The sequence below is a fragment of the Xyrauchen texanus genome, chromosome 50 (assembly GCF_025860055.1).
Source record: "Xyrauchen texanus isolate HMW12.3.18 chromosome 50, RBS_HiC_50CHRs, whole genome shotgun sequence".
Classification (NCBI taxonomy): domain Eukaryota; kingdom Metazoa; phylum Chordata; class Actinopteri; order Cypriniformes; family Catostomidae; genus Xyrauchen; species Xyrauchen texanus.
In genome coordinates, this window is record NC_068325.1 from 10,880,728 (window position 1) to 10,908,032 (window position 27,305).

At 37.5% G+C, this 27,305-nt stretch overlaps 1 protein-coding gene across 1 annotated transcript; it reads left to right on the forward strand.

The window, feature by feature from the left end:
* Nucleotides 1–1,923: 1,923 nt before the first annotated feature.
* On the forward strand, nucleotides 1,924–14,893 carry LOC127640982 (receptor-type tyrosine-protein phosphatase C-like). Its single transcript, XM_052123719.1, has 9 exons — nucleotides 1,924–2,002; nucleotides 7,927–7,968; nucleotides 12,336–12,473; nucleotides 12,591–12,614; nucleotides 12,740–12,967; nucleotides 13,358–13,540; nucleotides 14,124–14,228; nucleotides 14,378–14,509; nucleotides 14,817–14,893. Exons 1-9 carry the CDS (start codon nucleotides 1,924–1,926, stop codon nucleotides 14,891–14,893), a joined length of 1,008 nt encoding a protein of 335 aa, XP_051979679.1.
* The last annotated feature ends 12,412 nt before the right edge of the window (nucleotides 14,894–27,305 follow it).

Sequence of the window (27,305 nt, forward strand, 5' to 3'; positions counted from 1 at the left end):
TTGACACAACGTCTCGTTCCCTCCATCAGGGAACGGAGGTTACATCCGTAACCTGGACGTTAAATAACCTAAAATTGAACCTCACATAGTATCTTTTATATGTGTTAATGGTCAAAATGATATCAACCTGACTGCCTTTTGTAACGAATGTCATTTTTATGGGTTAGATCAGGTAGAAATAGCTCCTGAAGGTAACAACTGCAGATATAAATTTTTTACATATAATACTATAGGATTCACTTGACAATCTTTTGGGTGTCACATAGCACTCATTGCATGCTAAGTTTGAACATGACACCTTGCCTCTGACCACTTCCTTGTTCCATTTTGAGCCAGTTTCTCTGCCTTGCAAACGTGCCGGCTAAAATGGTGTTTGCAAGTGTTACTGATTTAAACTAATTCAGTGAGAGGAAGAGGTGCATAAAAAAGGGGGGTTTGGTATTTTGTCCATTTTATTTTATTGGTATTTTTTATTTTTTATTATTATTTTAGGAAATCCAGTTTATTTTCTTAGGGATAGCATTTCTTCCAATTCCTATGTACATTTTATGTATAACCAGTTACACTTTACAATAAGGTTACATTCGGTAACATTAGTTAACAGCATTAGTTAACATTAACATTAACATTAGACAAGATTAATAAATGGTATAAAAGTATTGTACATTGTTAGTTAATTTCAACATATAAAACTTTTGATTTTAAAAATGTTTTATTATATGTTAACATTAGTTAAATCACTATGAACTAACAATGAACTATTTTATTTTTCATTAACTAACATTAACAAAGATTAAAAAATGCTGTAAACAATATATTGTTTATTGTTAGTTAATGATACCTAATGCATTAACTAATGTTAACAAATGGAAACTTATTTTAAAGTGTTACCCCCATTAGAGTCTCTCTTTCTTTTATAGTCTAAAGCTAAAAATCAAATATATTGTAAATTATTTGCAATCAAAATCCACATGTCTTATCATGTTTTAGTTCAAATCTGAGAGTGATAATGCTCCTACTTTTAGTTTTGTAGATATTTTTCAAAGACAATATCATGGGAATTTTCGAAAAGACAATTTCAAAAGTTAGCCAGATAACCACATTCATTCAATTCATTCACAATATGGACACAACCACTCTTTGTCTCATGCATGATAATCTAAAAACTGCTCCATTAATGTTTTAACATTCACAATTACAAATAACATTACAAATGACTCTACATGATATATTTTCAATTCAAAACATAAAGTAGTGAGCAGTGTTGGGCAATGTTTTTTTTTTAGAAGTAACTTGTTAGAATATTGCATTACTTCTTAAAAAGTAACTAATTAATTAAACAATTACTTTTCATGGAGGGTAAAGCGTTACGTTACTTTTGCAATATTTTTATTACTTTTTTCTCACCGCCACTCTCTCTTCTGCTATGCTATGCATTCAATACAAATACAAGATATATGTAGAGATATTAGTAGATAAATGTAGAGTAAATTCAGTGGGGAATGCCAGACTAACATGTTCAAGGAATAAGTCTGATGAATAAATGAATATTTTTCACTTGAGTCCTCTCTGTGCAAGCTTGTTTTGAGTTGATCTACGGTGAGTACAGACGCCACAGCTTCAAACGCGCATGTTGATACAACTTGGAATCTTTTGCGCTGCTACCAAAATTAAAAAAAAACTGTATGTTTCATGAATCAAATTACTTTTATTATATTTATGTTTATTATAGAACAAAACTTTTGAATATTTTAAGAAATTTAGACATTTTCTCTGCATACTCAATCGATGTAGAACGTTGCTCGAAGCTGCTGATCCAGAGTCAGCTTTTCTCATCCCATTCTCCCAGTTACGGGGAGCTCTAACATTAATCAAACGTGAGAATCAAAGTATCACTGACCCGAATGTTCCATTTTTGACAAAATGTTGCCTTTTGAGGACACATCTCTTAACTCTTGCTGTGACTGTCATGACAATGGCAAAGTTTATGGCGGCTGCTCATGTAAGCTCCAGTGCACAAAAAAATCAACCACTGCAAATGATTAGCACAACTGGATTCCACTGAAGCGTTCAGACTTACATTCCAGCAATACCAGCAATATTTAGCAGTTTTTAAAACATAAATCTCAGGGTGGGGTAAAAGAAGACATTGCTGATAAGCATGGCTCATACTCTCTAGAACTTTTAACATGTTACCCCCAACACTGGTAGTGAGTAGGTGAGTAGTTTGCACCCTTGGAAATTACCGGTGGTCTGTACAACATTTCTATCATAAAATCGTTGACAAACACGTTTCGTTACATAACTACATCTTAAATGTTTCTGCCAACTTTGCTGATATGTGGCGCTGGAAAAATCCACTAGGTTCCCATTTAGCTTCTATGATTCCCACCTTATTTTATTTATCTCAAATGACATTGAATAGTGGTTATAGCTATAAATAAAACGTTTTAAACAATTATATGAAACATGCAACTTAATGACAATTAATTAGTGATGTATAACGGACTGGGTTGGGGAGTAACGAAATACAAGTAACCGGATTATGTATTTAAAATAGAAAATATAAGTAACTGTATTTCACAACAGTTACAATTTAAATAATTGGTAATTAGAATACAGTTACATTCAAACAGTATTTTGATTACTGAAGAGATTACTTTGGATGTTATTGTCATTTGTTTAATTTATTATTTAGTCTTTCAGATGGAAAACATTTATAAATATAAATGATGTGATCCAAAATGCATTTGAACAGCGGTGAAACACTTTCTTATGATTTTACATTCATATGAACAGACAGAGAAGTTTGAAGTAAATTTGGAGCAGAAGAAATAGAAATAAATCTTGTGTAAATTGTCAGCTTTACGCTAAGATAAAATGCTATTTCTAGCCATTTTACATGCACATGTTACCAGACACGATCATATTTTCAAGAAATTTCATGTTGGATCGTAATTTATTTTTTCTAGTAAGACCTTTGATATTAGGACAAAAATGGTATTCTTGATAATCATTTTTTTTTGTAAAAATTTCTGCATGTAAAAATATCTAAAAATCCTCAAAACAAGATCAGTTTGATTAATCTTGTTTTAGAAACAACACTGCATAAGATATTTCGGTTTTTCAGAGAATGTATTTTTAACATGTGTATTTAATTGAAAAAATCTACCAGTGCTGAAGAAGTAATCCAAAGTATTTAGAATATGTTACTGACCTTGAGTAATCTAACAAAATACATTACAAATGACATTTTACAGCATGTATTCTGTAATCTGTTGTGGAATACATTTCAAAAGTAACCGTCTCAACCCTGATAATGGACTGCAGCAGAACAATAACATGAAAATCTGATTATGGGGGGGGGGGCACTCTTATCTATTTAGGTTACAGCCCTGATTCTTATACATTGTTATATGTTAACATTTGTGAATATAGGTTGGGGGTTCCAAATACTTTTTAAAAACAGGTTGAACATCATACTTGCAGGAGATCTTCATTATCAAAGGATTACGGTGACTTTTGATGTCAAACAGTGTCTGTTTGATATGGCAGTAAAGTTAAATGCTTTCAAAAGGTATACTCAGATAATGTCATTTATAAAGCTTTTCTCAAATGGTACTAAAAACTGAACACCATTTTTTTATTGGATTAAACCAATTAAATGTGCAGTAGATAGTCAGTTAGTCATGATTCTCATACTGTCATGTTCCATTTAATGGGTGGACCTGCTATAACAGCTACAGCGAAATGCGTTCAAGTTGTGAACCAAACTGAGCAAAACCACATCCGACAGAGAAAATTACTGATGCTGCTCTGGTGCTTCTTAAAGTTGAATCTCTAGTTATTAGTCATGATAAAAAGTAATAAAATATTATTATTATTGCTTTATCTTAGTATTAAGATAATGAAAACAATAAAATCATAAACAAAAAAAAAAAAACATAATCAAACTGCATTTACAATCATAATGAATTATCATTCACCCTCTTCACTTCTGTACTTATCAAAAATAAAACTTTTATACCTTTTTTTAAATTGCAACATATTAACACTTTGTTTGATCGAACTGCTCAGACCATTCCACAAAAGCACCCCACAAATCGAAATACACATGCTTTTGAGTTTTGTCCGAATCCTATGTTGACTCAAATTTAAATCCCCTCTCAAGTTATAACCCCCAACCCTATATGTAAATAACTGTTGTATGTTTCCAGGCAGCTGTTTATTTATTGCTTTATACATTAATTGAGCGGTCTTAAATTTAACGAGATCATTAAACTTTAGAGTGTGCCATTTTAAATATAGTAAATTAGTATGCTCATGATATCCTACCTTATTTACTATCCTAATTGCTCTTTTTTGTATTGTGCTTAATGTTTGTAAGGTGGTTTTGTAGGTGTTGCCCCATACTTCAACACAATAATTTAAATAAGGCAACACAAGGGAACAATACAAAATAAAAAGTGAATTTTTTACTCAATACATGCCTTGCTTTCCCCATTACTCCAATACTCTGCGCTATTTTTGTTCTAACATATTTGATATGGGGTTTCCCATATCAAACTGAGCAAAACCACATCCGACAGAGAAAATTACTGATGCTGCTCTGGTGCTTCTTAAAGTTGCTCCAAAAGCTGCTTCAAATTTTCCCCTGAACAAAAAATATTGGTATCATCTGCAAAAATCACAAATTTTAAGAGGTCAGTCACCCTACATATGTCATTTATGTACATAATAAATAATTTCGGACCCAATATTGACCCCTGTGGTACTCCACAGGTGATACCCAAGCACTCCGATCTGTACTCACCCATTTGAACAAATTGAAGTCTGTTACTTATGTAACTTTTCATCCAATCTAATGCAACTCCTCTGATACCATACTTTTCCAGTTTATTGATTAACAAACGATGATCTATTGTATCGAAAGCTTTTTTTAAATCAATAAATACTCCCACTGCGTACTGTTTGTTATCTATAGCACTGGTAATGTCTTCAATTAACTCCATTAGTGCCATTGATGTAGATCTGTTTGTCCTAAATCCATACTGACTGTCAACCAATAATTCATGCTTCTCAATAAAATTGTCCAATCTAATTACATACAATTTTTCTAATATTTTAGAGAACTGAGAGAGTAAAGACAATGGCCTATAATTCGTGAATTGATTTCTCTCTCCAGATTTATATAGTGGAATGATTTTTGCAATCTTCATTTTGCTTGGGAATACACCTGTTTTTAAAGACAAATTATAAATATGAGTTAACGGTTTAACGATTGCACCAATGACATCCTTAATTAAGACCATATCAATATCATTCACGTCTGTTGACTTTTTATTCTTACAATTATTAACAATTTCAATAATCTCAATTTCCTCCGCTGGTTTCAAAAACATAGAGTTAGGGTTACTATATAAATAATCGACTGCCTTCGCCTCACTTTCAATCTGAGGACTTTTAATAACATCAGCCAGCTTTGCTCCCACACTTACAAAGAAATTGTTAAACCCATTGACCACATCTTCCATGTTGCTTAATGTCCTCTCTTTTTCTATAAAATGCTGAGGGTATTTTTTATTCATTGGTCCATTCCTTATAACATTATTTAACACTTTCCATATACCCTTAATATCATTTTTATTATCATTTAATATTTTATTATAATAATCTTTCTTACTTCTCCTCATGATACTGGTCAATTTATTTTTATATATTTTATATTTATTCTCAGCTTCTTTAGTTCTGTGTTTTATAATTTCTTTATACAAGGTATTCTTTTTTTTACAAGCATTTTTTAATCCTTTTGTCATCCATGGTCTCTCTATAAATTTGTGCTTTATGGTTAATTGTTTTAAAGGACAGTGTTCATCATATAAAGATTTAAAGGTGGACAGAAATGTTGCATATGCATTATTGGTATCAGTCTCATCATACAATTTTTTCCAATTATATGCAAGTAATACACTTCTAAGTGTATTTATTGATTCAACAGTTCTGATTCTCCTGTAACTAACCTCATTAACTTCCTTATACTTCACATAATCACCCATACAAGTCACAAAAACTGGCAAATGATCACTTATGTCATTTAGTAACAAACCACTCTTTAGACAATCGTCCATTCGGTTTGTGAATATGTTGTCTATTAGAGTTGCACAGTGTGATGATATTCTACTTGGTTTAGTTATAAGTGGGAAAAAAACTCATGCTAAACATTAAATCGATAAATTCATCTGTCAGTTTATGCTTATTGGGATTTAAGAGATCTATATTAAAATCCCCACAAATGAACACTGCTTTTTGATCATTCTTAGTAAATAGACTTTCCATACTGTTCTTGAACATTTCGATATTTGAACCAGGGGCTCTGTATACACAGCTTACAATGACATTTTTCTTTTTTACCAAATTAATTTCAACCGTTATTATCTCCATTACATCATCAATGTTAGTTGTCATATTTTTCACAATTTTATATTTTAATCTTCTATCTACATACAATGCCACTCCACCTCCTTTTTTATTCTCTCTATTAACATAATTCAATTCATATCCATTTAACTCATAATCAGCACCCTTCTCGGAAGTAAGCCAGGTCTCAGATAAGGCTATCACCTGAAATGGGTTGTTTAAATAACTCAAGTACTCCTTGATGTAAAGAAAATTTGCATATAAGCTTCTGCTATTAAAATGAATCATTGACAATCCAGAATCAGATTTTATGTTCATGTTGAATTGATCATCAGAGTAATAACAACAGTTGTTGTTTATGTTGTTAAGAAAATTATTTTCAGGGTCAATATCATGTTCAAAACCATGTTGATTATGATCAGTGAATTTGAAAGTTTTTAAGTTCCAACCATCCCTCTCCATCATTGGAATTATCCAATCATATTTGTAATTTTCAACATCCAAGGGTTTGTTGACATCACAAGAAATCTTAAATTAATATTCTAGGTTCAAAATAACTTGAGCTCAATCGACAGCATTTGTGGCATAATCATAATCAACTCGTCCCACCTTTTCTTTAAAAAAGCACAAATTTAAGTTTTAGTGGGACACTTTTAATGGAAGTGAATGTAGCCAATTTGTAAACGTTAAAATACTGTTTCAAAAGTATAGCAACAAAACATAAACAATATGTGTGGATAACATGATTTTAGTGTGATAAAATCACTTAATAACCTTTTATGTGCAAAATTATAGCCAGTTGTATAACTTCATTACCATGACGATGTCATGTCAACAAACCCTAAAACCTAAAAATGACTGTAAAAAATACAATGAATCAACTTTACAGCCCAAATAATACATGTGCTTAAACCGAATACTTAATGTAAGTGCTTTGATACATTTTTAAGTGTCATATTTACTGCCTTTAAACCCTCCAAAAATTGGCCTCCATTCAGTTCTATTGTAACCTCCATTTTTGGGACGATTAATACAATTATTTTTTGTGGTCATCAACATTATGCCACAAATGCTGTTGAATATTGTGGAATACTTCTTTAATACACTGTAAAAATGTGTTACCAGTACAAAACTGTGCAGTTTTTACCTAAAGGAGCTATTTCTATTTTTTGCTGGTGTAACCTAATATTTTCAGGTTGATTCAATCATATTATTGACTTAAACTATTAATTTAGATGTTAATGGGTTAGTTTGCCCAAAATGTCTAAGCTGTCATATTTTTTTCAACCCAAATGTTCCAGACCCATGTGACTTACTTTCTTTTTTCATACTGTATATATTCATATATATTATATTATATTTTTGAATCATTATTTAGTACTGAATCCTCCCTTGATAAAGTAAGTTTTTTGTGGGTAATACTGTACTTAGTTTATAAATCAAGGAGAAAACTTTGTCATGCATGAGGACTGATTTGGGTCCAGTTTAATCTCTGATTGTTTCAAACAGGGGGACATTCTGAAAACACCACGCAATCCACTCCTGTTCCAGGTAACCATAACAACACTTATCACCTCAGCAGACACACAATTCATCATTTCTCTTTTCAACCAATCAATCGCACTCATGACCTCTGACCTCCATCCTCCCAACATGCTGCATTGCAAACTCTCAAACTCACGCCACAATTGCATATTCTCAGTAATAAATAAGGATAGCATTATTTGTGGAGGAGATTTTGGTTTTGGTGAGAGATTATTAGTTCTCAATTGATTTTGCTTGAGGATTTGAGGATTTGAGGATTGTACCTTGGATAGCAAGTGGTAATCAGACCATGAACTGCACAGGCCCAACAGAAATTTGCTAAATTATTTCCATGACACAGGCTGAAGTGGCAAATTCTAAATTAATTTACAATAATTTAAATAAAAATTGGGCAAAAACCATGTTCATCATCGCTAGTCGGGTTCATATTTTCTTTTAACTTGTATAGTTTCTTTTTTTTTTTTTTTTTTGAGGATGAGGGGACGTAAGGCCAAGCAACATGTTCATGTTGACATCAGGTCAATTTGGTTGCCTCTACAAAGTAACAGATGAATTTGCGGTAAATGAGTTTGGTTGGATGCCTATGCTATATATATAGGTTTTGCTCTCGTAACTATGCATGGTTTTGTGGTTAGTTGTATTTTATTATTCACATTTAGCATTGTATTCCCCCTGTCTATCAGAATAGGCCTGTGACCCATTTTTTGGTTGTAACCCACTATTTGAGAAACACTGCTCTAAATTTCACTGAAATGCAATGCATTAGGCTTGAGATTGATGCATTTTTCACACATCCATAATATGAAGATTTTCCAGAAGATTACCGATATTAATCTGGATTTTTTAAGATATAAATTGGGCTGCTTGTTGCACAATAGTCTTTGTGAGATACAGGTGAAACTCGAAAAATTAGAATATCGTGCAAAAGTTCATTAATTTCAGTAATTCAACTTAAAAGGTGAAACTAATGTATTATATAGACTCATTACAAGCAAAGTAAGATATTTCAAGCCTTTATTTGATATAATTTTGATGATTATGGCTTACAGCTTATGAAAACCCCAAATTCAGAATCTCAGAAAATTAGAATATTGTGAAAAGGTTCAGTATTGTAGGCTCAAAGTGTCACACTCTAATCAGCTAAACACCTGCAAAGGGTTCCTGAGCCTTTAAATGGTCTCTCAGTCTGGTTCAGTTGAATTCACAATCATGGGGAAGACTGCTGACCTGACAGTTGTGCAGAAAACCATCATTGACACCCTCCACAAGGAGGGAAAGCCTCAAAAGGTAATTGCAAAAGAAGTTGGATGTTCTCAAAGTGCTGTATCAAAGCACATTAATAGAAAGTTAAGTGGAAGGGAAAAGTGTGGAAGAAAAAGGTGCACAAGCAGCAGGGATGACCGTGAGGCTGGAGAGGATTGTCAGGAAAAGGCCATTCAAATGTGTGGGGAGCTTCACAAGGAGTGGACTGAGGCTGGAGTTACTGCATCAAGAGCCACCACACACAGACGGGTCCTGGACATGGGCTTCAAATGTCAAACGTCTTACCTGGGCTAAAGAAAAAAAGAACTGGTCTGTTGCTCAGTGGTCCAAAGTCCTCTTTTCTGATGAGAGCAAATTTTGCATCTCATTTGGAAACCAAGGTCCCAGAGTCTGGAGGAAGAATGGAGAGGCACACAATCCAAGATGCTTGAAGTCCAGTGTGAAGTTTCCACAGTCTGTGTTGGTTTGGGGAGCCATGTCATCGGCTGGTGTTGGTCCACTGTGCTTTATTAAGTCCAGAGTCAACGCAGCCATCTACCGGGACATTTTAGAGCACTTCATGCTTCCTTCAGCAGACAAGCTTTATGGAGATGCTGACTTCATTTTCCAGCAGGACTTGGCACCTGCCCACACTGCCAAAAGTACCAAAACCTGGTTCAATGACCATGGTATTTACTGTGCTTGATTGGCCAGCAAACTCGCTTGACCTGAACCCCATAGAGAATCTATGGGGCATTGCCAAGAGAAAGATGAGAGACATGAGACCAAACAATGCAGAAGAGCTGAAGGCCGCTATTGAAGCATCTTGGTCTTCCATAACACCTCAGCAGTGCCACAGGCTGATAGCATCCATGCCACGCCGCATTGAGGCAGTAATTAATGCAAAAGGGGCCCAAACCAAGTACTGAGTACATATGCATGATTATACTTTTCAGAGGGCCGACATTTCTGTATTTAAAATCCTTTTTTTTTTTATTGATTTCATGTAATATTCTAATTTTCTGAGATTCTGAATTTGGGGTTTTCATAAGCTGTAAGCCATAATTCACAACCACCTTACTTGCAAGCACCCAACCACAACAACAGAACATAACAACAGAGATTACATCTGCAGGTATTGAAGCTTTTAGGTTAATTGTAGGTGTACGGTAAATAAGTTTGAGACTTTCTGGAAAATTTGCCATATTACATTTTAGTGTCATTTTTGTATCCTTAGTATTCCCAAACATGAGTATAGCTGAGCATTCTTGTTTGAGAATAATGACAAACAGTGAGATGGTATTAACTGTTGTTTCTAATACTCTTAAGGGCTCTTCACATAGGATGTGTTTTTTCATTTAAAAAGCTACATGGAGTGTTTTACATCAACTGATATTTGGTTACTGGAACTTTCAGAAACAACATGCCGACTTCCTGTGGGATCATGTTGTTTATATTTTTAAGTTTGTAATTTTCTGTAACTCTAGTTTCACATAATGGAATTGCAAAAACAATGTGCTGTTTTTAAACACCTTTCCCAAACATTCGAAGGGGACTCAATTCTCTTCCATTGTTTGGGCAAACAGATAGTCCCGCCCCCAAATTAATGCCATTGGTCAAACAAATGTCAGTCTGGTCAGAATATCAAACAGAGCAATATTTTAATAGAAACACAGCACAGTTTTTAGTATTTTAGTTGATTATTGTTTTTTGTGAACCTAAATGGCTTTCTTATAGATGTTTCTGAATGTGAAGCAGAGATAGTAGAAATCTTTTTAGTATTGCAAGAAAAAAACACCTCACCATTAACACTCATTGCGAGAGATGTTTAAAAAATCTACAAAATGCTTCATACATACACTCAAAAAATATATATTTTAGCTGACTTGTAAGATCAATTTCATAACAAATTTTCATCAAATTCATTGAGTAATCTTTAATAAAATTAAATGAATAAAACTGAAATATTTCCATTGAATTAACCTCCAGTGTGCTGTCTGTCTGCACTGGTCCCAAAACAGTTTGAAATGCATCTTATTTTCATCCTAACTCCATTTAAAGCCTCTGAAAGTGAAATTGTTCAGCTTTTGTATGAACGCATTGATTCTCAACGTGAATATACACGTGAATATAGGAATGCATTTACTAATGTAAATGAAAAGAACTGTATTGTACAGTGATAACAAAATCAAATATAACAAAATATATTATAAAATGAAGCAAAATAATCCACAGATTTGTTAATGTGGAAAGCTATTCCTCAACTTTTGAGGGAATAATATCCCAAAATTCACATATATGGACATCATGTTTATCAGCACACTGACTTGTGAAATATGAATTACATTTTTAAAAGCGGGATATCAAACGAAAGTAGAGATGCTACTCTTTAAACCCCAACAGGTTTTAGTGTAGCTGTAGTTTAGATAAAACATTTTTTGTGCAGGTGTCACAGCATCAACAATGCATTACAAAGTCAAATGAAAATTTTGATTCATAATATTCAAGCAAATTAAATATAAACCAATAACATAAACACTAATATTACATCACAATTAAACAAAATTACATTGCAAAGAAGTTCATAATTCATAGTATTCAAAAAAGAAAACCATATAATATAAGGTAACAGTGTATTATTTATGTATTTGATAATTACATGAAGTGGCACAATATATCAAATGATCATTATCTTGCTGTTCCCTTACCCACACGCAATTTTACACAAATCACCAAACCATCAGATACGAGTAATGATCATTTACAATTTAAACTTACTTGTTAAAAAGGATCCTTGTTGTGCAGACTCTATAAATCACTACTTCTGATAGCTGAAATTTTTAAATAAGTATTTTGATAATGCATCTGACCAATGTCAATGTATTGTGTATGATCTTTCTTTTTTCCCATATTTGTTTTTTTTTTCACCTTAATGATGTTTAATAATACATGTTATCTGCATATTATTTTCTATCAAGCTAGAACTTAACGTTCTTGGCACTTGTATATTTGTAAATTAGCACATGAGATGCAATATACAATTAATTATGAACTTTGCAATATATACTGTAGATAAAGTGAAGAGGTCAGCCTATTCTAATTTGTCTGTTGTTAACTATCACCTTGACAAGGTGTGAGTAACCTCACCTCACCTGCAAACACCATCGCACCTCTCACCTCCACCCAATCCAGCTCAACCTCACCTGCAAACACCACCGCACCTCTCACCTCCACCCAATCCAGCTCAACCTCACCTCCACTCACCACAGGTATCACCAAATCTTCATGTCTAAAATACTCTCTTTACTCTTTACAAATCATAACACTTTGATGTAACACAATTGCACAATGTATGATGATTAACAGAAAACTTGTGCTTTCCACAGACAGCTCAACAATCCAAGTGACGTGTGAGTATTTGTTTATTGTACTGGTTGTGTTTTTTAATTCAACTTTGATTATACTGTTCAAGGCATATAATTTGCTTCTGTAACTAGATTTACATTTGTAACTGTTCATATGCACTTACACACAGGCCAATACAACCTTACGAAAGGTGAAAATGACCCAGTGGTGAAGATCACTGGTTCCGCTAACAGAACGTACACAGTCAAGCTAGTGGGTGATCAGAGAGAGACTTTGCTTGACACATATGTATCTTCCTCCTTCACAATACCATTTAAAATGTTGAAGCCATGCACTAATTACGCCATCAGAGTAGACGGCTGCATTTCCTCTGGAGACACCACAATTTTTTACAATGGTGAGTGATTTACACATCACAGCTATCATTTTTCCATTTATAATGCTGTTTTACTAGAGGTGGTTCTTTTAGTCTGACCTGGTTAGACAAGAACAGAATATATCAATATTTTCTTCTCTCTTCACAACATGACAACAATTAATTTCTTGCTTCAGATTCATAACTTTACATTTCTGCTCATTTACTCCTACAAACTGTCTTTTGCTTTAATTAACTGTAAAAATCAATCAAAACCAGGTCAAGATGAAAGTTTAAATACAATACATCATCATACAGATATTTTATGATGTTGTAGGCTGAATTATAATTTGTGTGTTGTTTGCTTTTTGCTGTATATAGATATACAAACTATTGTCTCTGATTCTTTTTCATTTCTTGATTTGTTTGCAGTCAGTGAAAGTAAAAAACATTCTGTCAGTGTGACATCTGCTGGAGATGAAGTATGTGTTACGGATGAGAAATGGAATCTGTCGAAGTGTGAGATTGTAACACCTGAAAACTCTTGCAAATGGAAAGCAGTTGACTTTGTACTTGAAAAATGCACCTACACAATAAATGTCACCATGCCCCCTGGTCAGTATTTATAACATGAATAGATTTATATTTCCTTAATGAAAAAGCTTGATATATTTATTGTCAATTTGACAAGCTTGATGTTATGCACAAGATCTGTACAGTAATTCTTTCATCAGAAGTACACTTTTCTCAAGGACACTTTTGTCATTTTTAGAGTTTTATAATTGTGATTTCAGAAAACATTGTCACCTCTCTCACCTTTAAACCTGCAACCCTCTTTAAACATCTTTGTCCTCTGGACTGCCCCAGTGATTATACATTTCCATGAGCATATGATAGTAATCATTTAACCCAAATTTAAAATACATTTTAGGAAGAAGAAATAAACTATGTAATAATACCTGATTGTACCTGATTCACTTCTAATGGACTGAATTAATCATATTGTCTTCTCAATCTTGCAAGCGACTCCCGTTTCAGAGGGAAAATGTGGGTTCCACCAGATCATATAGATATAACATGTGTTCACTGTAAACCAAAAGAATGCAGTTGACTGCAGAAACTATGAAGTTTGGTGTCTTGCTGGACTGTATGTGTGATCTGATCTGAAAAAATAAAAAACTCTTTTGTTTTCTTTCAGTCAAGCCTGACATAACATTTACTGAAGACATCCCCTCTCGTTTTATCTGGACTAATAAACTGGAAGAATGTGATAACGGACTTAAAGTCAAGTGCACCAACGGCAGTAAGTAACAGACATATCTAATGTTCATGCAGCATTTTAATCAGCAATTAAATATTTTGCATACTGCTTAATAATTTAATCAATTTATTTTGATGATTAAGCAATAATTTAGCAGATGATGGATACGTTTTCTGTTCTTTCTTTATCAGGTGACACCAATATTTACAGTATAAATGAATCAGTGTCGTTATTGCCTTTAATGGATTATGTCTGCGCCGGAGAATTCTCTTACCAGAATCAAACCATCAAAAGTAAAAATATCCCAATTTATATTGACTGCGGTGAGTTGCATTATTCCACAAATACGTCCAAAGTTTCTCTCTTATATCTGCGATGTACACATGACAACCGCATTTAAATGTGGAAGTGAGCAAGAACATGGTGCCAATAGTTCAGCCCATTTGATGTTTGCTTGTTTGACCAAACAAATATGTAAAACAGCACGCTCTCTCTCGATTGTAATGTACGAGTTACACCGAGACAACTTGCTGGTGGTGAGAGCAACTTCATCGGACAGACACAGACTGGAGGATTTAAATGAATGAAAAAGTTACTTTCTGTACCTCTGTTTGTTTGTGTCATTTTCAGAAGGAGAAGACGGACACATCTCACACGCGCTATTAGTCACATCATTAACAACTAGTTGTTCAGTTGGTTCCATATAGACCATGTAGAATTTCGGTTGTCACTACCTGAATATTTCGGGACTTAATTCGGTTGTAGAATTTCGGTTGTCACTCCCATAAATTACCCAACAGGTTTAAGCATTCAAAGGTGAACTGACAACCGTGTTTTGCTGCAGTGTGTATGTGGCAATATAAGTAGAATACTTAGTTTTAATGACATCATACTTTATATAGACATGTATGATAATTTCTCTCATATAAAGACACACTGTTATTCTGCATGGAATATGAAGCTTGTATTGTTTCTGATGTCTGTTTGCTCTCTTACAGAGTGGGGGAAAACACAAAGATAAAAAATTACACGAGCAACTCAATTTCGATGTCATGGAAACAAAATGGCAAATGCCGAGAGTTTAAATTGCACGATTTTAAAGCCCAATGCCGTGGAAAGAATTCACCTGAAGGTTTGTATTATATACCGGGCCAGTGTCCCAGGCCCTTGAACTCCCAGGGGCCTCCAAAGCTTTAGACTGTGCGACACGAGACTGCTAAAGGAAGCTGAATACCAGGGGTAGATTAGATGGTTTCAGCTTTTACTGGTTTTCAGTAAGAATTTACAAGTCCAAATTCTGCTATATTTCTTAACTAAGGAATAAGGTTGTGCTCCAATAATTTGTTGTATAAATGCATCTCACTTTATAGAACAGTTAGGTGTGATCCTGACAATGTTCTACATTTTCCTTATTAAAATCACATGAAAGAGTTAGTTTAACTTAAACACTTTAAGAGTTTTATATGCAACAAAAAAGCTTTAAATACAATAAACAAATTCACCAAAATATATATATCTAGATCGCCTGCTTTAACTTTCTCAGCTTTTACCCTCCCGTGAGTTTGCATCCCGTCAGCAACACTGAAATTATAGATCAGATGTTCACATTCTTTAATATTTCACTGAACGTGTCATGTAAACACATTAAACGTGTTTCTTTATCACGGTAAGGTCAAAAACAGCATAATCATAAGCTGATCGCCGCACATAGATTTTTGCCCATGACCTCTATTTTGCGTTGCCTGTAAACAGTTTAACTGGTTTAACAGTCCTTACCTGCTTATCCAGTGTGTGCATGCCCGTTTACATTTTGATATTAAAAGCAGAGACCAAACAGATGATTTCAAGTCCTATATAACGCAGTTTTTTGCATTGTTGAATTCTTTTTAATTAAATGGTTTTTGGCAGCTATCAGTGACTTATTGTGTGTTACACACTCACTTTGTAAATAGTCAAAGAACTTGTGATGCTTTTGTAAATCACTAATGGTGTTTGGTTACTAAAAAAATACACTAAATATGACTAACTACATAATTATAAACAGATTACTGATTACTTCTTTGGAAAAGTAATTACTTTACTTTTAAATTACATTCCAAAAAAAAAATTAAAAATCCTGCTCAGCAAATTTTAAATAATGTTTTTCCTTGTTCATTGTCGCAACACTTCAGCTGTCATAGAAATGCAAACAGATGTACACATGAACATGTGACTTCACACTTGAATTGAATTACACATAAATACTTTTTTAACACTTGTAACCCAAGTAATGTGATTACTTTCATCGAAAGTCTGTAACTGTAATCTAATTACAAGCATTTCAAATAAAATGTGTTACACTACTTTTTTCCCTAAAAATAATTTGATTACAGTAACTAATTTCTTTGTTATCCAGTTACACCCAACACTGTTCACTAAATGTGCTTGTGTAGTGTTTAGGTCTAATATGGCTTTATTTTGTCTTTATTCTTAGAAGTAAATTGTATCACATACAACCCCACAGATGGTGTAGTATGTACTTTTAACAAATTACATCCATATACCGATTATAACTGTGAAATGAAAGCCACGTCCGACAAGACATACATCATTTCCTACTTCACTCAGAAAACAAAAGCTTCTAGTAAGTCTCTCTCTCTCTCTCTCTCTCTCTCTCTCTCTCTCTCTCTCTCTCTCTTTCAATGATTTTCTTCTCCATATTATTTAGATCTCATTTTCAGTAATGAATTTCATTGTTTTGGTCCAAACCAATTTATAATCATATTTAGAATGTAAAACTTTCATTAAATTTAGTTTTTTAATGAAACAACTCATATTTATTTTTTGTACTTCAGTCTTGTAGATTTTTCTCCTCTTCAAGTCTTTCACATGTTACTGCACTGTTGTTTGTTTAACACATTTTGTTACAAATTAAGTGCATGTGCAAATTATACAGTTTCTAGCTTTGGTGCATAAATCAGCAGCAGATGAATATATGAGAATGCAAATGTTATGTCACAGAATGTTCTAAGTTGGTACATATCTGTTGTGTTGAGCTGATCTGTGTATATAAAGAAGTTTGCAACTGAATAAATTAGCATAAATATTGAGTCTCCAAATATATAAAGTCTCCATGCTCAACAGTTTGACCATCAAATGTATTCTCTTTCTCTTTCTTTTACATGACTGACTACCTGACTTCACATCAACAAGTTGGTCACAGCTATTTTTGCAGCAAAATGCCATAATCCTACAGATTGGAATGGGGAAGAGGGAAAATTCTTCATAAACAACAGAAAACCTTAAATGCCCACCAAATTTCAGAAGAAGTGTAATTTTACTTTTTTTATTTTGTATTTTTTTATTTAGCTTTTTGAACTTTGAAGCCATATATAACTAAAAATGAAAGAAAGAAATTATATAACAGTAAGAGATACAATAAGAAGGATGCAATTTGAATGGAGAGATACAATAAGTAACAACTATATGTATATATATATATATATAATTATACATTCACATCCATATATGTGTATACATACTCACATATCCATCTATACACACATATTTCCCTAAATATGCATGTTCATAGTCACTCAGACTCAATACCTACTGTATTAATTTAACTACTTAAATATGGTCAGGTGGGATAGTCTTCATTTAGTCAATAAAAGGTGTCCAAATTGTATAGAATATTCCAGTTTTATTACTTAGCGGATATGTTATTTTTTTTAGGGGTATAAAACTATTTATTTCTGATATCCACCTTTCGAAAGGGTATGTCTGTATCTGACTTCCATGTTAATGCTATACACTTTTTGGCAAATATTAATAATTTTTGCGTAAGCTTTACAGCATGAGTACGTCTTAAGTTAGAATTTGTATAATTCTCCAATAAACAAATCTCTGGATCCATTGGAAAATCAATTACGCATCCTCGAAGCAATTCTCTAAATGTGAGATTCCTTTGTCATTCCATGTTTGTATTTGTGTGTCGCCAGTGATTTGATTGAATTGGTTTTTAAAAATAATGTTTGCATAATGTTTGTGGCTAGCTTTGAGGGCAAAATCTCTGGTGTGCAACCAATGTATCTTTAAAAAAAAAAAAGAGACTTCTCAAAGGAATATGTACTTCACCACCCCACGTTTGTGGTATAGTCCTTGTTATTGTCCTTATTGTAATGATGTCTTTAAATACTGGTTTTAATAATCAGTGAACTTATTTCCTGGTGTATCTATCTGCAGGAAAATACCCAAGGTTTCACAATAAAAACTGGATTAAGATTATGACAAGGTGATTTTTCTAGTTCTTTTTTTGAAGTCAAACAAAATGTCATCTAGTTTACATTCTGAATATAAAACAGGCTGTCCAAGAAACATAAGCTGTGACTTTAGTTAGAAGTATCTTTAAGCTAATATGTGTTAGCTTTGGCTAACAACAACACAACAGTTGTCAATGGCCTTTTAGCAGCTCCTAGTCTATAGCTTTTTATTAGAGGGGTGTGTCTTTTTTGTATGTCATCCATTCAAGAACTTTCTATTACTAAATCTCTGCAGGAAGATCCACTCGCTGCCTTGCATGATTTAATAATGTAAACACTTATTTTGTTAGCGGTAATACTTTGTCCTACAGTAATGATTTAGCATGCTAACAAACATTAGTTTTGCAACTCGTTTTTACAATTTAGTTTCAAATGCTCTACAGCTGATATGTGTATGGGAAGTCAAGAGAAGGCAGACGGGAGGTGCGGATCCAAACGTGGCTTTATTTGGCAAGCATAAGACAGATAAAAATAAACAAACTCAGGAACAAATGAAAAGTCCACGATGGGAGAAATGAACTAAATACGGGAAAACATAAAGGGGCTACACAGGTTGGGGAAACATCCATGAAGGGCAGGGAAACCTCGAACGAACACAGAAAACCAGAGGAACGAGAAAAGCGAACATGCAATGATAACGAACGACAAAGGAAAGGGAAAACAACAGGGTTTAAATAGACAGACACGGAAATAACAAAACCACGAACAGGTGCGGACAATAACGCTGTGACAGCGGTGATGAGGGCCGGGAAAGACGGGAAGTGTAGTTCATACAAGGACAGTGAAACATGGGGCGGACAACAAGGAAAACGTGACATGGAACGTGATCAGTGGAGAGTGAAACAGAAAACACGGGGCAGACAACACGGGATCGGGACAACAGCTGTGTTATTGGTCTTAAGTAGATTGTTGTTTACATGCCAGTTAACATTTCTTAATTGTGAACCCTCAAACTGATTGATTTAGCTTGTTTAAAAACAATTCTTATGGCCTATAAAATCTGAATGACCTCACTATAAATTGTACCCTATTTACTTTACTGTGCAGGAATAATCAGTGCACATTATTCCAAAGAAAACAGTTTGTTTTTGTAATACAACCAAAAAAAAAAAAAAAAAAAAAAGTTCTGAGTTACAGATAAGCGCCATCCCCCATCATACATTTTTGCATCAATTCAGATGTGTTTACCTTTTCCTGTGATACAACTGATAGTGTTGCACAAACAGCTTTGGAGACTCTGGCTCTAGTCCCATTAAAACCCGGAAGTAATCGTGTTCCCACAATCAATGATGGGCATGATTTGGAGGTTCTATGTTTCCCTCTAAGATTACATTTTTACTCCACTGACATTTGGGTTAGGGGTATGTTTAATAAAATATGCATTCCTGTTGACTAGCACATTATATACAATTTAAAAAAAATTGGACGTAGTGGACATTTCACTGGCTCACATGTACCTATACGTTCAACAGCATGCCCAGCTTATGCCACTGGGGGCAGTGATTTGAATATTGGTAAGCACAGCCCTATTTCAGAAGCTGCAACTTTCCACATACCACATATCATCGTCAAATTCACAGTCTCATTGATTATACTGTGTTCTTATGGATCTGGCATTAATTTCCTCTAAAGCTTCATGCAGTTGACCATGGAAATCATATCTAACACATATGTAATTTCCAAAGGGGTGATATGAATGGATGGTTTTTGAATTACATGCTATCGATAACCAAAAAAAGGTTTACCAACACAGACAGAAATGAAGAAGAATTGAATGGACAGAGCTGTCTTGTCAGAAGATATTGAAGCTCCAGAGAGTCCACTACCATACTTGATGTTCGGTCAAGAATACTAAACAGTATGTATACATTTGAAAATAGATGTATACATCAAATTTCATTCCAGATGTTTGGAGTCACTTGTGTTATATTCTTTGTTACTCTTCTATCATTCACATTCAATCACTCTTTCTCAATCTCTTTGGTCCTTGTAAGGAGAACTTAAAGTAGATGTTTCAAAGCTTTGATGCATTGATGCATCTTGATTAGCACATACACATTTGAAAGAATGACAGAGTTTGCATGAATGTATCATTTGATCTGGAATTTTAATGATTGTCTGTAGATTTTGTTCAGGCCACATGCAAATGATTTTCCTAGGTATGTATGTTTACAACAAGATATTCTTGGTTTCCATGTTCAACTGGTCTGCTATGTCTCTCCTATTCATCTTTGTGGCGCTTGTGGCCTGTTTCCACAGTTGTATTATTTCTGTAATGAGGGATTGTTGGACTCCAATGATTGGACATTTCAAACCGTGCCATGGCAACTTCCTTTGAAAATCCAACTCCATGTTAGAAATGCACAAGTCACAAAGGTGTGCCGATAAGATTATCCTTGCTGTGGTGACCAGTATTTACACAAGAAGAAAATGAGAAAGGTATACATTTTAAAAGCAACACCGAAGACACTAAGAGAGTAAGAGATATGCTACCCAACCTAGCCTGTTGGTTTTGGGCTGGGACAGGTTTTAACGTACAACTCCTAGTTTGTGTCGGCTTAATATTTTATGTGTTCATTTTTTAATGTTTTAAATTTGTTACAATAGCTGATACATAGACGCAGCATCAAAGAAAATCATACATTCTCAGTTACTGATGTCATTATGATATTCACAGTCATCCATTCATAATCATTTATTAAGTATCCTATTATGGGGGATTATCCAGATAATGCTTGTAATATTCTGCTGGTCAGGTGATCTCAACATGGCAGTGTTTGCGAATGTGCGTCCGGCACTGTAAGCAAAATAAAGCAATTTTTTCTTTAATGCTGATCTGGCAAGATGCATCATCTCATTTCAAATGTACATTTTAAACATATCTTTTACAAATTCTATTAATTTATTTTTGTTTAAAAGTTTAGCAAATGCATAATTCCATGTCAAATCAACCAAATTGGTTTTCAGCCACTTAAAATGAGTAAAATTGAATATGAATAAAAACAAATATGAAGATAAGAGAAGGAAAGTTTGTTCTGAACCAGAATCAAAAAGGATATTATGCACATCTTTAATACTTCTTGAGTTATAGACTCTCCAACTTTAGAAAAATAGCACAAAAAAGTGCTTTTTCCAATTTTAGGACCCACAACATTGACACATAATGCAACAAGGTGTGCTGAAGTCAACTGGTTTTAGTAATAGACCCACCAACCTCTGTGTAAAAATAAAATAATGATGCTGCCACCTTTCTTAGGTTCTTTTTTGACACATAGTTTTGCCTCAAAATCATAGTTAAATAAAAGTTTTTAATAATTGAGCTGGCAACTTCAGGTTAAGTTGTAACAGAATGACCCAATTGCTGTAGCACTGAGTGCACCTTTAACCCTTAAAGGACCTTCTAGGTAAATTTGACCCATTTTAGATTTTAACACTGATTTACATCAACTGAACTTTAACTTTTCAGCCTGAAACTTCATGACATTCTCTACAGAGGTAATCTGAACCTGACGTAAAAATGAATAATTTTATGTTTTTTAAAGGCAGCAATTTTTTGCGATTTCTTATGATAAAATGGGTAATTTAAAATATTGTTTTATAGTAATATTATGCATAATTCAAGTCATTATGTTTAAACTTTTATGAGCCTAAACAGAAAATTATTAGACTTGTGCTTTGTTTCCTTACAAACATTAATCATGGTTACTACTTCAATATTACTGTAATAAAACCATGGTTTCCACAACAAAACAAACAAACAAAAAAAAGTACATGGATACTACAGCCATGGTACTAGAGTCATGGTTGTTCCAATATTACTTTAGTAAACGTTGGTAAATTTGTTATTATTATTATTATCAACAAATACAGAACATTATCAATGTTGTAACAACTTTTAATTTAAATAAGCTTGTAACAAAGATCACACAAACTCAATATAATAAATATCACCTCATGATATGTTATATAGTGTGAATTTACTTTTGTCACTTTTGTTATTCCTTAGTTTTCACTTTCACCTGTCCCTCGTTAACTTGCCACTTGCCTCTGTTTCTTCCCTCGTTTTCTTGTTTGGTGTTCTGTTTGTTCATTGGCCCCTTAGTTCTATGTTCATGTATATATATCCTGGATTTTGTTTCAGTCTTTGTCTATCGTTGAATGTTGTTGTGCGTAGTTTATGCTCGCTCCCATGCCTGTGTTCCCGTGTTTCCAGTTCCTGTGTTTTGTTTTCATTTTGCCCATCGTGGTAGTTTTGTTTGTTCATGCCTGTTTGTTTCCTTTTTATCAATAAACCCACATTTGGATCTTATCCCTTGTCTGACTCCGACCTCATTCGTAACAGAACGATAGACCACCATGGATCCAGCGGTTCAACAAGCAAATTACCACCTGCTCTGCTTGAGGCAAGAAGACCGCCCTATAGAGAACCACATCCACGACTTCCTTAAGCTGGCGAGTATTTTGGATTTCCCGGACTACACTCTGGTGGTCTTCTTCAGGGGCAATCTGCACCCTGCACTGAAGGAGCGGCTGCCACAGGCGACGCGTGACTGGACTCTCCGCGACTTCCTGGTGGCGACCCTACTGGTGTGCGACTCACCGCTCGCAGTGGACGTTGCTGAGAAGGACCCTGCCTCACCGTCCACAGTGGTGTCTCTTCAGCCACCCCCGGCGCCCCCTGTAACACCAACTCCACCTGTCATCGAGGTCACCCTCACGTCAGTCGCCTTCCACGAGCCAGCGCGGCCCTCTTCGTCTGCCCAGAGGAGGGAGGGAAGACGGGCTTCCGCCTTCCGGCCCACGCCTGCCCCGGTCTTCGAGCCAGAGCCCACGCCTTCCATGGTCAGCGAGCCAGAGCCCACGCCTTCCACGGTCAGCGAGCCTGTGCCCACGCCTGTCACGGTGAGCGAGCCATCCATGCCTGTCACGGTGAGCGAGCCAGCGCCCATGCCTGTCACGGTGAGCGAGCTAGCACCCACGCCTGTCACGGTGAGCGAGCCTGCGCCCACGCATGTCACTGTGAGCGAGCCTGTCGCCTCAGAAGTCAGTGAGCCAGTGCCTGTAGCCTCAGACGTCAGTGAGCCAGTGCCGATAGCCTCAAACATCAATGAGCCAGTGCCTGTAGCCTCGACCGTCCCTGAGCCAGCGCCTGTAGCCTCGACCGTCCCTGAGCCAGCGCCTGTAGCCTCGACCGTCCCTGAGCCAGAGCCTGTAGCCTCGACCGTCCCTGAGCCAGCGCCAGTAGCCGTGACGTCCAAGAGCCAGCGCCAGTGGCCGTGACCGTCCAAGAGCCAGCGCCAGGAGCCAGGACCGGCCAAGAGCCAGCACCAGTGGTCGTGCCCGTCCTAGAGCCAGCGCCTCTCAAGCCTCTCGAGCCTTCCAGGGCTCCTCCTCCCGAGTCTTCCAGGGCTCCACCTCTCAAGGCTCTCGAGCCTCCTAGGGCTCCGCCTCTCAAGCCTCTCGAGCCTTCCAGGGCTCCGCCTCCCAAGTCTCTCAAGTCTCGAGTCTTCTAGGGCTCCTCCTTCTGAGCTTTCCAGAGCTCCGCCTTCCGAGTTTCCCGAGCTTTCCAGAGCTCCGCCTTTCGAGTTTCCCGAGCTTTCCAGAGCTCCGCCTTTCGAGTTTCCCGAGCTTTCCAGAGCTCCGCCTTTCGAGTTTCCAGAGCTCCGCCTTCCGAGCTTCCTGAGCTTTCCAGAGCTCCGCCCTCCGAGCTTCCTGAGCTTTCCAGAGCTCCGCCCTCCGAGCTTCCCAGAGCTCCACCTCTCAAGCCTCTCGAGCCTTCTAGGGCTCCGCCTCTCAAGTCTCTCGAGCCTGCCGGGGCTCCGCCCCTCAAGCCTCTCGAGCCTTCCAGGACTCCGCCCCTCAAGCCTCTCGGGCCTTCCAGAGCTCCGCCCCTCAAGCCTCTCGAGCCTTCCAGGGCTCCGCCCCTCAAGCCTCTCGAGCCTTCCAGGGCTTCGCCTCTCGAGCCTTCCAGGGCTCCGCCCCTCAAGCCTCTCGAGCCTTCCAGGGCTCCGCCTCTCAAGCCCCTCGAGCCTTCCAGGGCTCCGCCTCTCAAGCCCCTCGAGCCTTCCAGGGCTCCGCCCCTCAAGCTTCTCGAGCCTTCCAGGGCTCTGCCCCTCAAGCCTCTCGAGCCTCCCACGGCTCCGCCTCCAGAGCCTCCTACGACTCCGCCTCCAGAGCCTCCTACGGCTCCACCTCCCAAGCCTCCTAGGGCTCTTCTCCCCGAGCCTCCTACGGCTCCGCCTCCAGAGCCTCCTGCGGCTCCGCCTCCTGAGCCTCCTACGGCTCTGCTCCCAGAGACTCCAGAGCCTTCTAGGGATCTGCCTCTAGAGCATCCTACGGCTCTTCTCCCCGAGGCTTCCTCAGCGCCGTCTCCTGAGCCTCCTACGGCTCCGCCTCCTGAGCCTCCAGAGCCTCCCTCAGCTCCGCCTCTCTTGGCTCCGCCTCCTGGGCCTCTCGAGCCTCCCTCAGCTCCGCCTCCTGAGCCTCCCTCAGCTCTGCCTCCTGCTCCTCCTGAGCTTTCCATGGGTCCACCTCCCTTGGCTCCGCCTCCTGGGCCTCCAGAACCTCCCACAGCTTCGTCTCCAGAGCCCCTCTCAGATCCGCCTCCGGGACCTGTCCCTGTCCTGTGGCCTCCTACCGGGCCTCCTGACCCTGTTCCCATCCTGTGGCCTCCTCCCAGGCCTCCTGACCCTGTTCCCATCCTGTGGCTGCCTCCCAGGCCTCCTGACCCAGTCCCAGTACTGTGGCCTCTTCCCAGGCCCCCTGACCCGGTCTCTGTCCTTGCCAAGTGGCCAGCTCCCGGGCCATCTAAACTGGCCTCTGTCCTGTGGCCACCTCCCAGGCCCCCCGAACCAGCCCCTGCTCTACGGCCATCTCCCAGTCCACCTAAACCCGCCCCTACCCGGTGGAAGCTCCCCAGGCCACCCGACCTGGTTCCCAGCACACACCCCCAGAGACTGCTTATCTGCCCTCTCGCCCTCCTTGGTCTCTCTCCGTGTCCCTTGTGCCCCCCGTGGACTGCCTGTCTGCCCCTCGTTGCTCCCTGGACTGCCTGTCTGCCCCTCGTTGCCCCCCGGACTGCCTGTCTGCCCTTTGTGCCCCCAGTCATTGGTCATTTGTTCTTCCCGTTTTTGTTTTTGTTGATCGTCTGGTATCCGATCCTTGAGGGGGGGGGGGCTATGTAACGGTTACCCTGTCTTGTCTCACTGTTGCCCTTTGTTTGTAATTTTGTCACTTTTGTTATTCCTTAGTTTTCACTTTTGTCACCCTTGTACCTCCATAGTCTTCCTGTCAGCCCTCGTGTTCACTGTTTATTGCTTTCACCTGTCCCTCGTTAACTTGCCACTTGCCTCTGTTTCTTCCCTCGTTTTCTTGTTTGGTGTTCTGTTTGTTCATTGGCCCCTTAGTTCTATGTTCATGTATATATATCCTGGTTTTTGTTTCAGTCCTTGTCTATCGTTGAATGTTGTTGTGCATAGTTTATGCTTGCTCCCATGCCTGTGTTCCCGTGTTTCCAGTTCCTGTGTTTTCGTGTTTTGTTTTCATTTTGCCCATTGTGGTAGTTTTGTTTGTTCATGCCTGTTTGTTTCCTTTTTATCAATAAACCCACATTTGGATCCTCATCCCTTGTCTGACTCTGACCTCATTCATAACAGTGTGTGAGGATCGATATTTTTGATACAACATCAGTGTCGCAAGTATCGATACTTTAGGATTGATCCACCCATTCCTATCCTTCAATTTGACCCAGTTATTATAAAGACTTGCAGGAAAGCTGCTTATACTGATAGTCCAGTTCCAAGAAGTACACTCATACTCATAATTGCACACACACAAACCTCTCCCCACACACACACACACGAACACATTCATACATTTTACTGCTGTGCTTCATTGATTTCCTCCCTCTCTCACACTCTCCATACACATATGCGCTCACATACATACATACTGTACATAGATAAAAAGATACATACATACACACATACACAAAACTTTTTCACAAACCCAAATTTGTGTTTGAAGACAAACATAGTGATATAGATGAGAATGTTCTTTGTTGTTGAAAAAATAGGACACATTTTTTATTAGCATAAAATTATTTGACTTGCTGTACATTAAATAACTGAAATATGCATAAGTATTTGTAGTAAGTAGGTTCCCCTTCTGTCACACTCTCGAAGTGAAACAAGGGGTCTTCTCGGAAGCTGAATCGTACCTCTGAACCTGAGAAAAGGCCAATGTCAAGTTGACAGACAGAATTTGCATACCCCGCCCCGAACATATGGGTACAAAGGGAAGTGGGGCAGCGAATGCCAGTCAGAATTTTTCTTCGGAGCCGAATGGTTGGGCAGCAAGCAGCTGAATCTCACTTCTGTTCCACGTACCTCTACCAGCGAGAAGCGTGGCTGTTGGATCCGCACGGCGCATTTTCAGCTACCGTTTCTGTCTCTGCACGCTGTGCAGTTCACGCACCTAGGTGGGTGACGCCCACGGCATGATGTGCGATATCGTCTCCGTCTGCTTCTTCACCACCAAAAACTGCTGGCCGAAGTTGTTGACGGTGTTGCCGAAGAGGCCAAGCTGGGAGACGGGGGCGTTGAGAAATGTAGCCTTGTCAACATCACGCATCTCAACCATGTTCAGCCAGAGGTGGCGCTCCTGGACCACAAGAGGTACAAGAGCCCCCCCCCCCGGTACTGTCAACAATGAATATGTTGTCTTTATCAGCTGTTGGTGTTTACCGCCTACTTATTAATCTATCAGAAGTGTGTGAATGCCGATGCTAAATAACAAGTAGCGACATGCATAGTGGCAT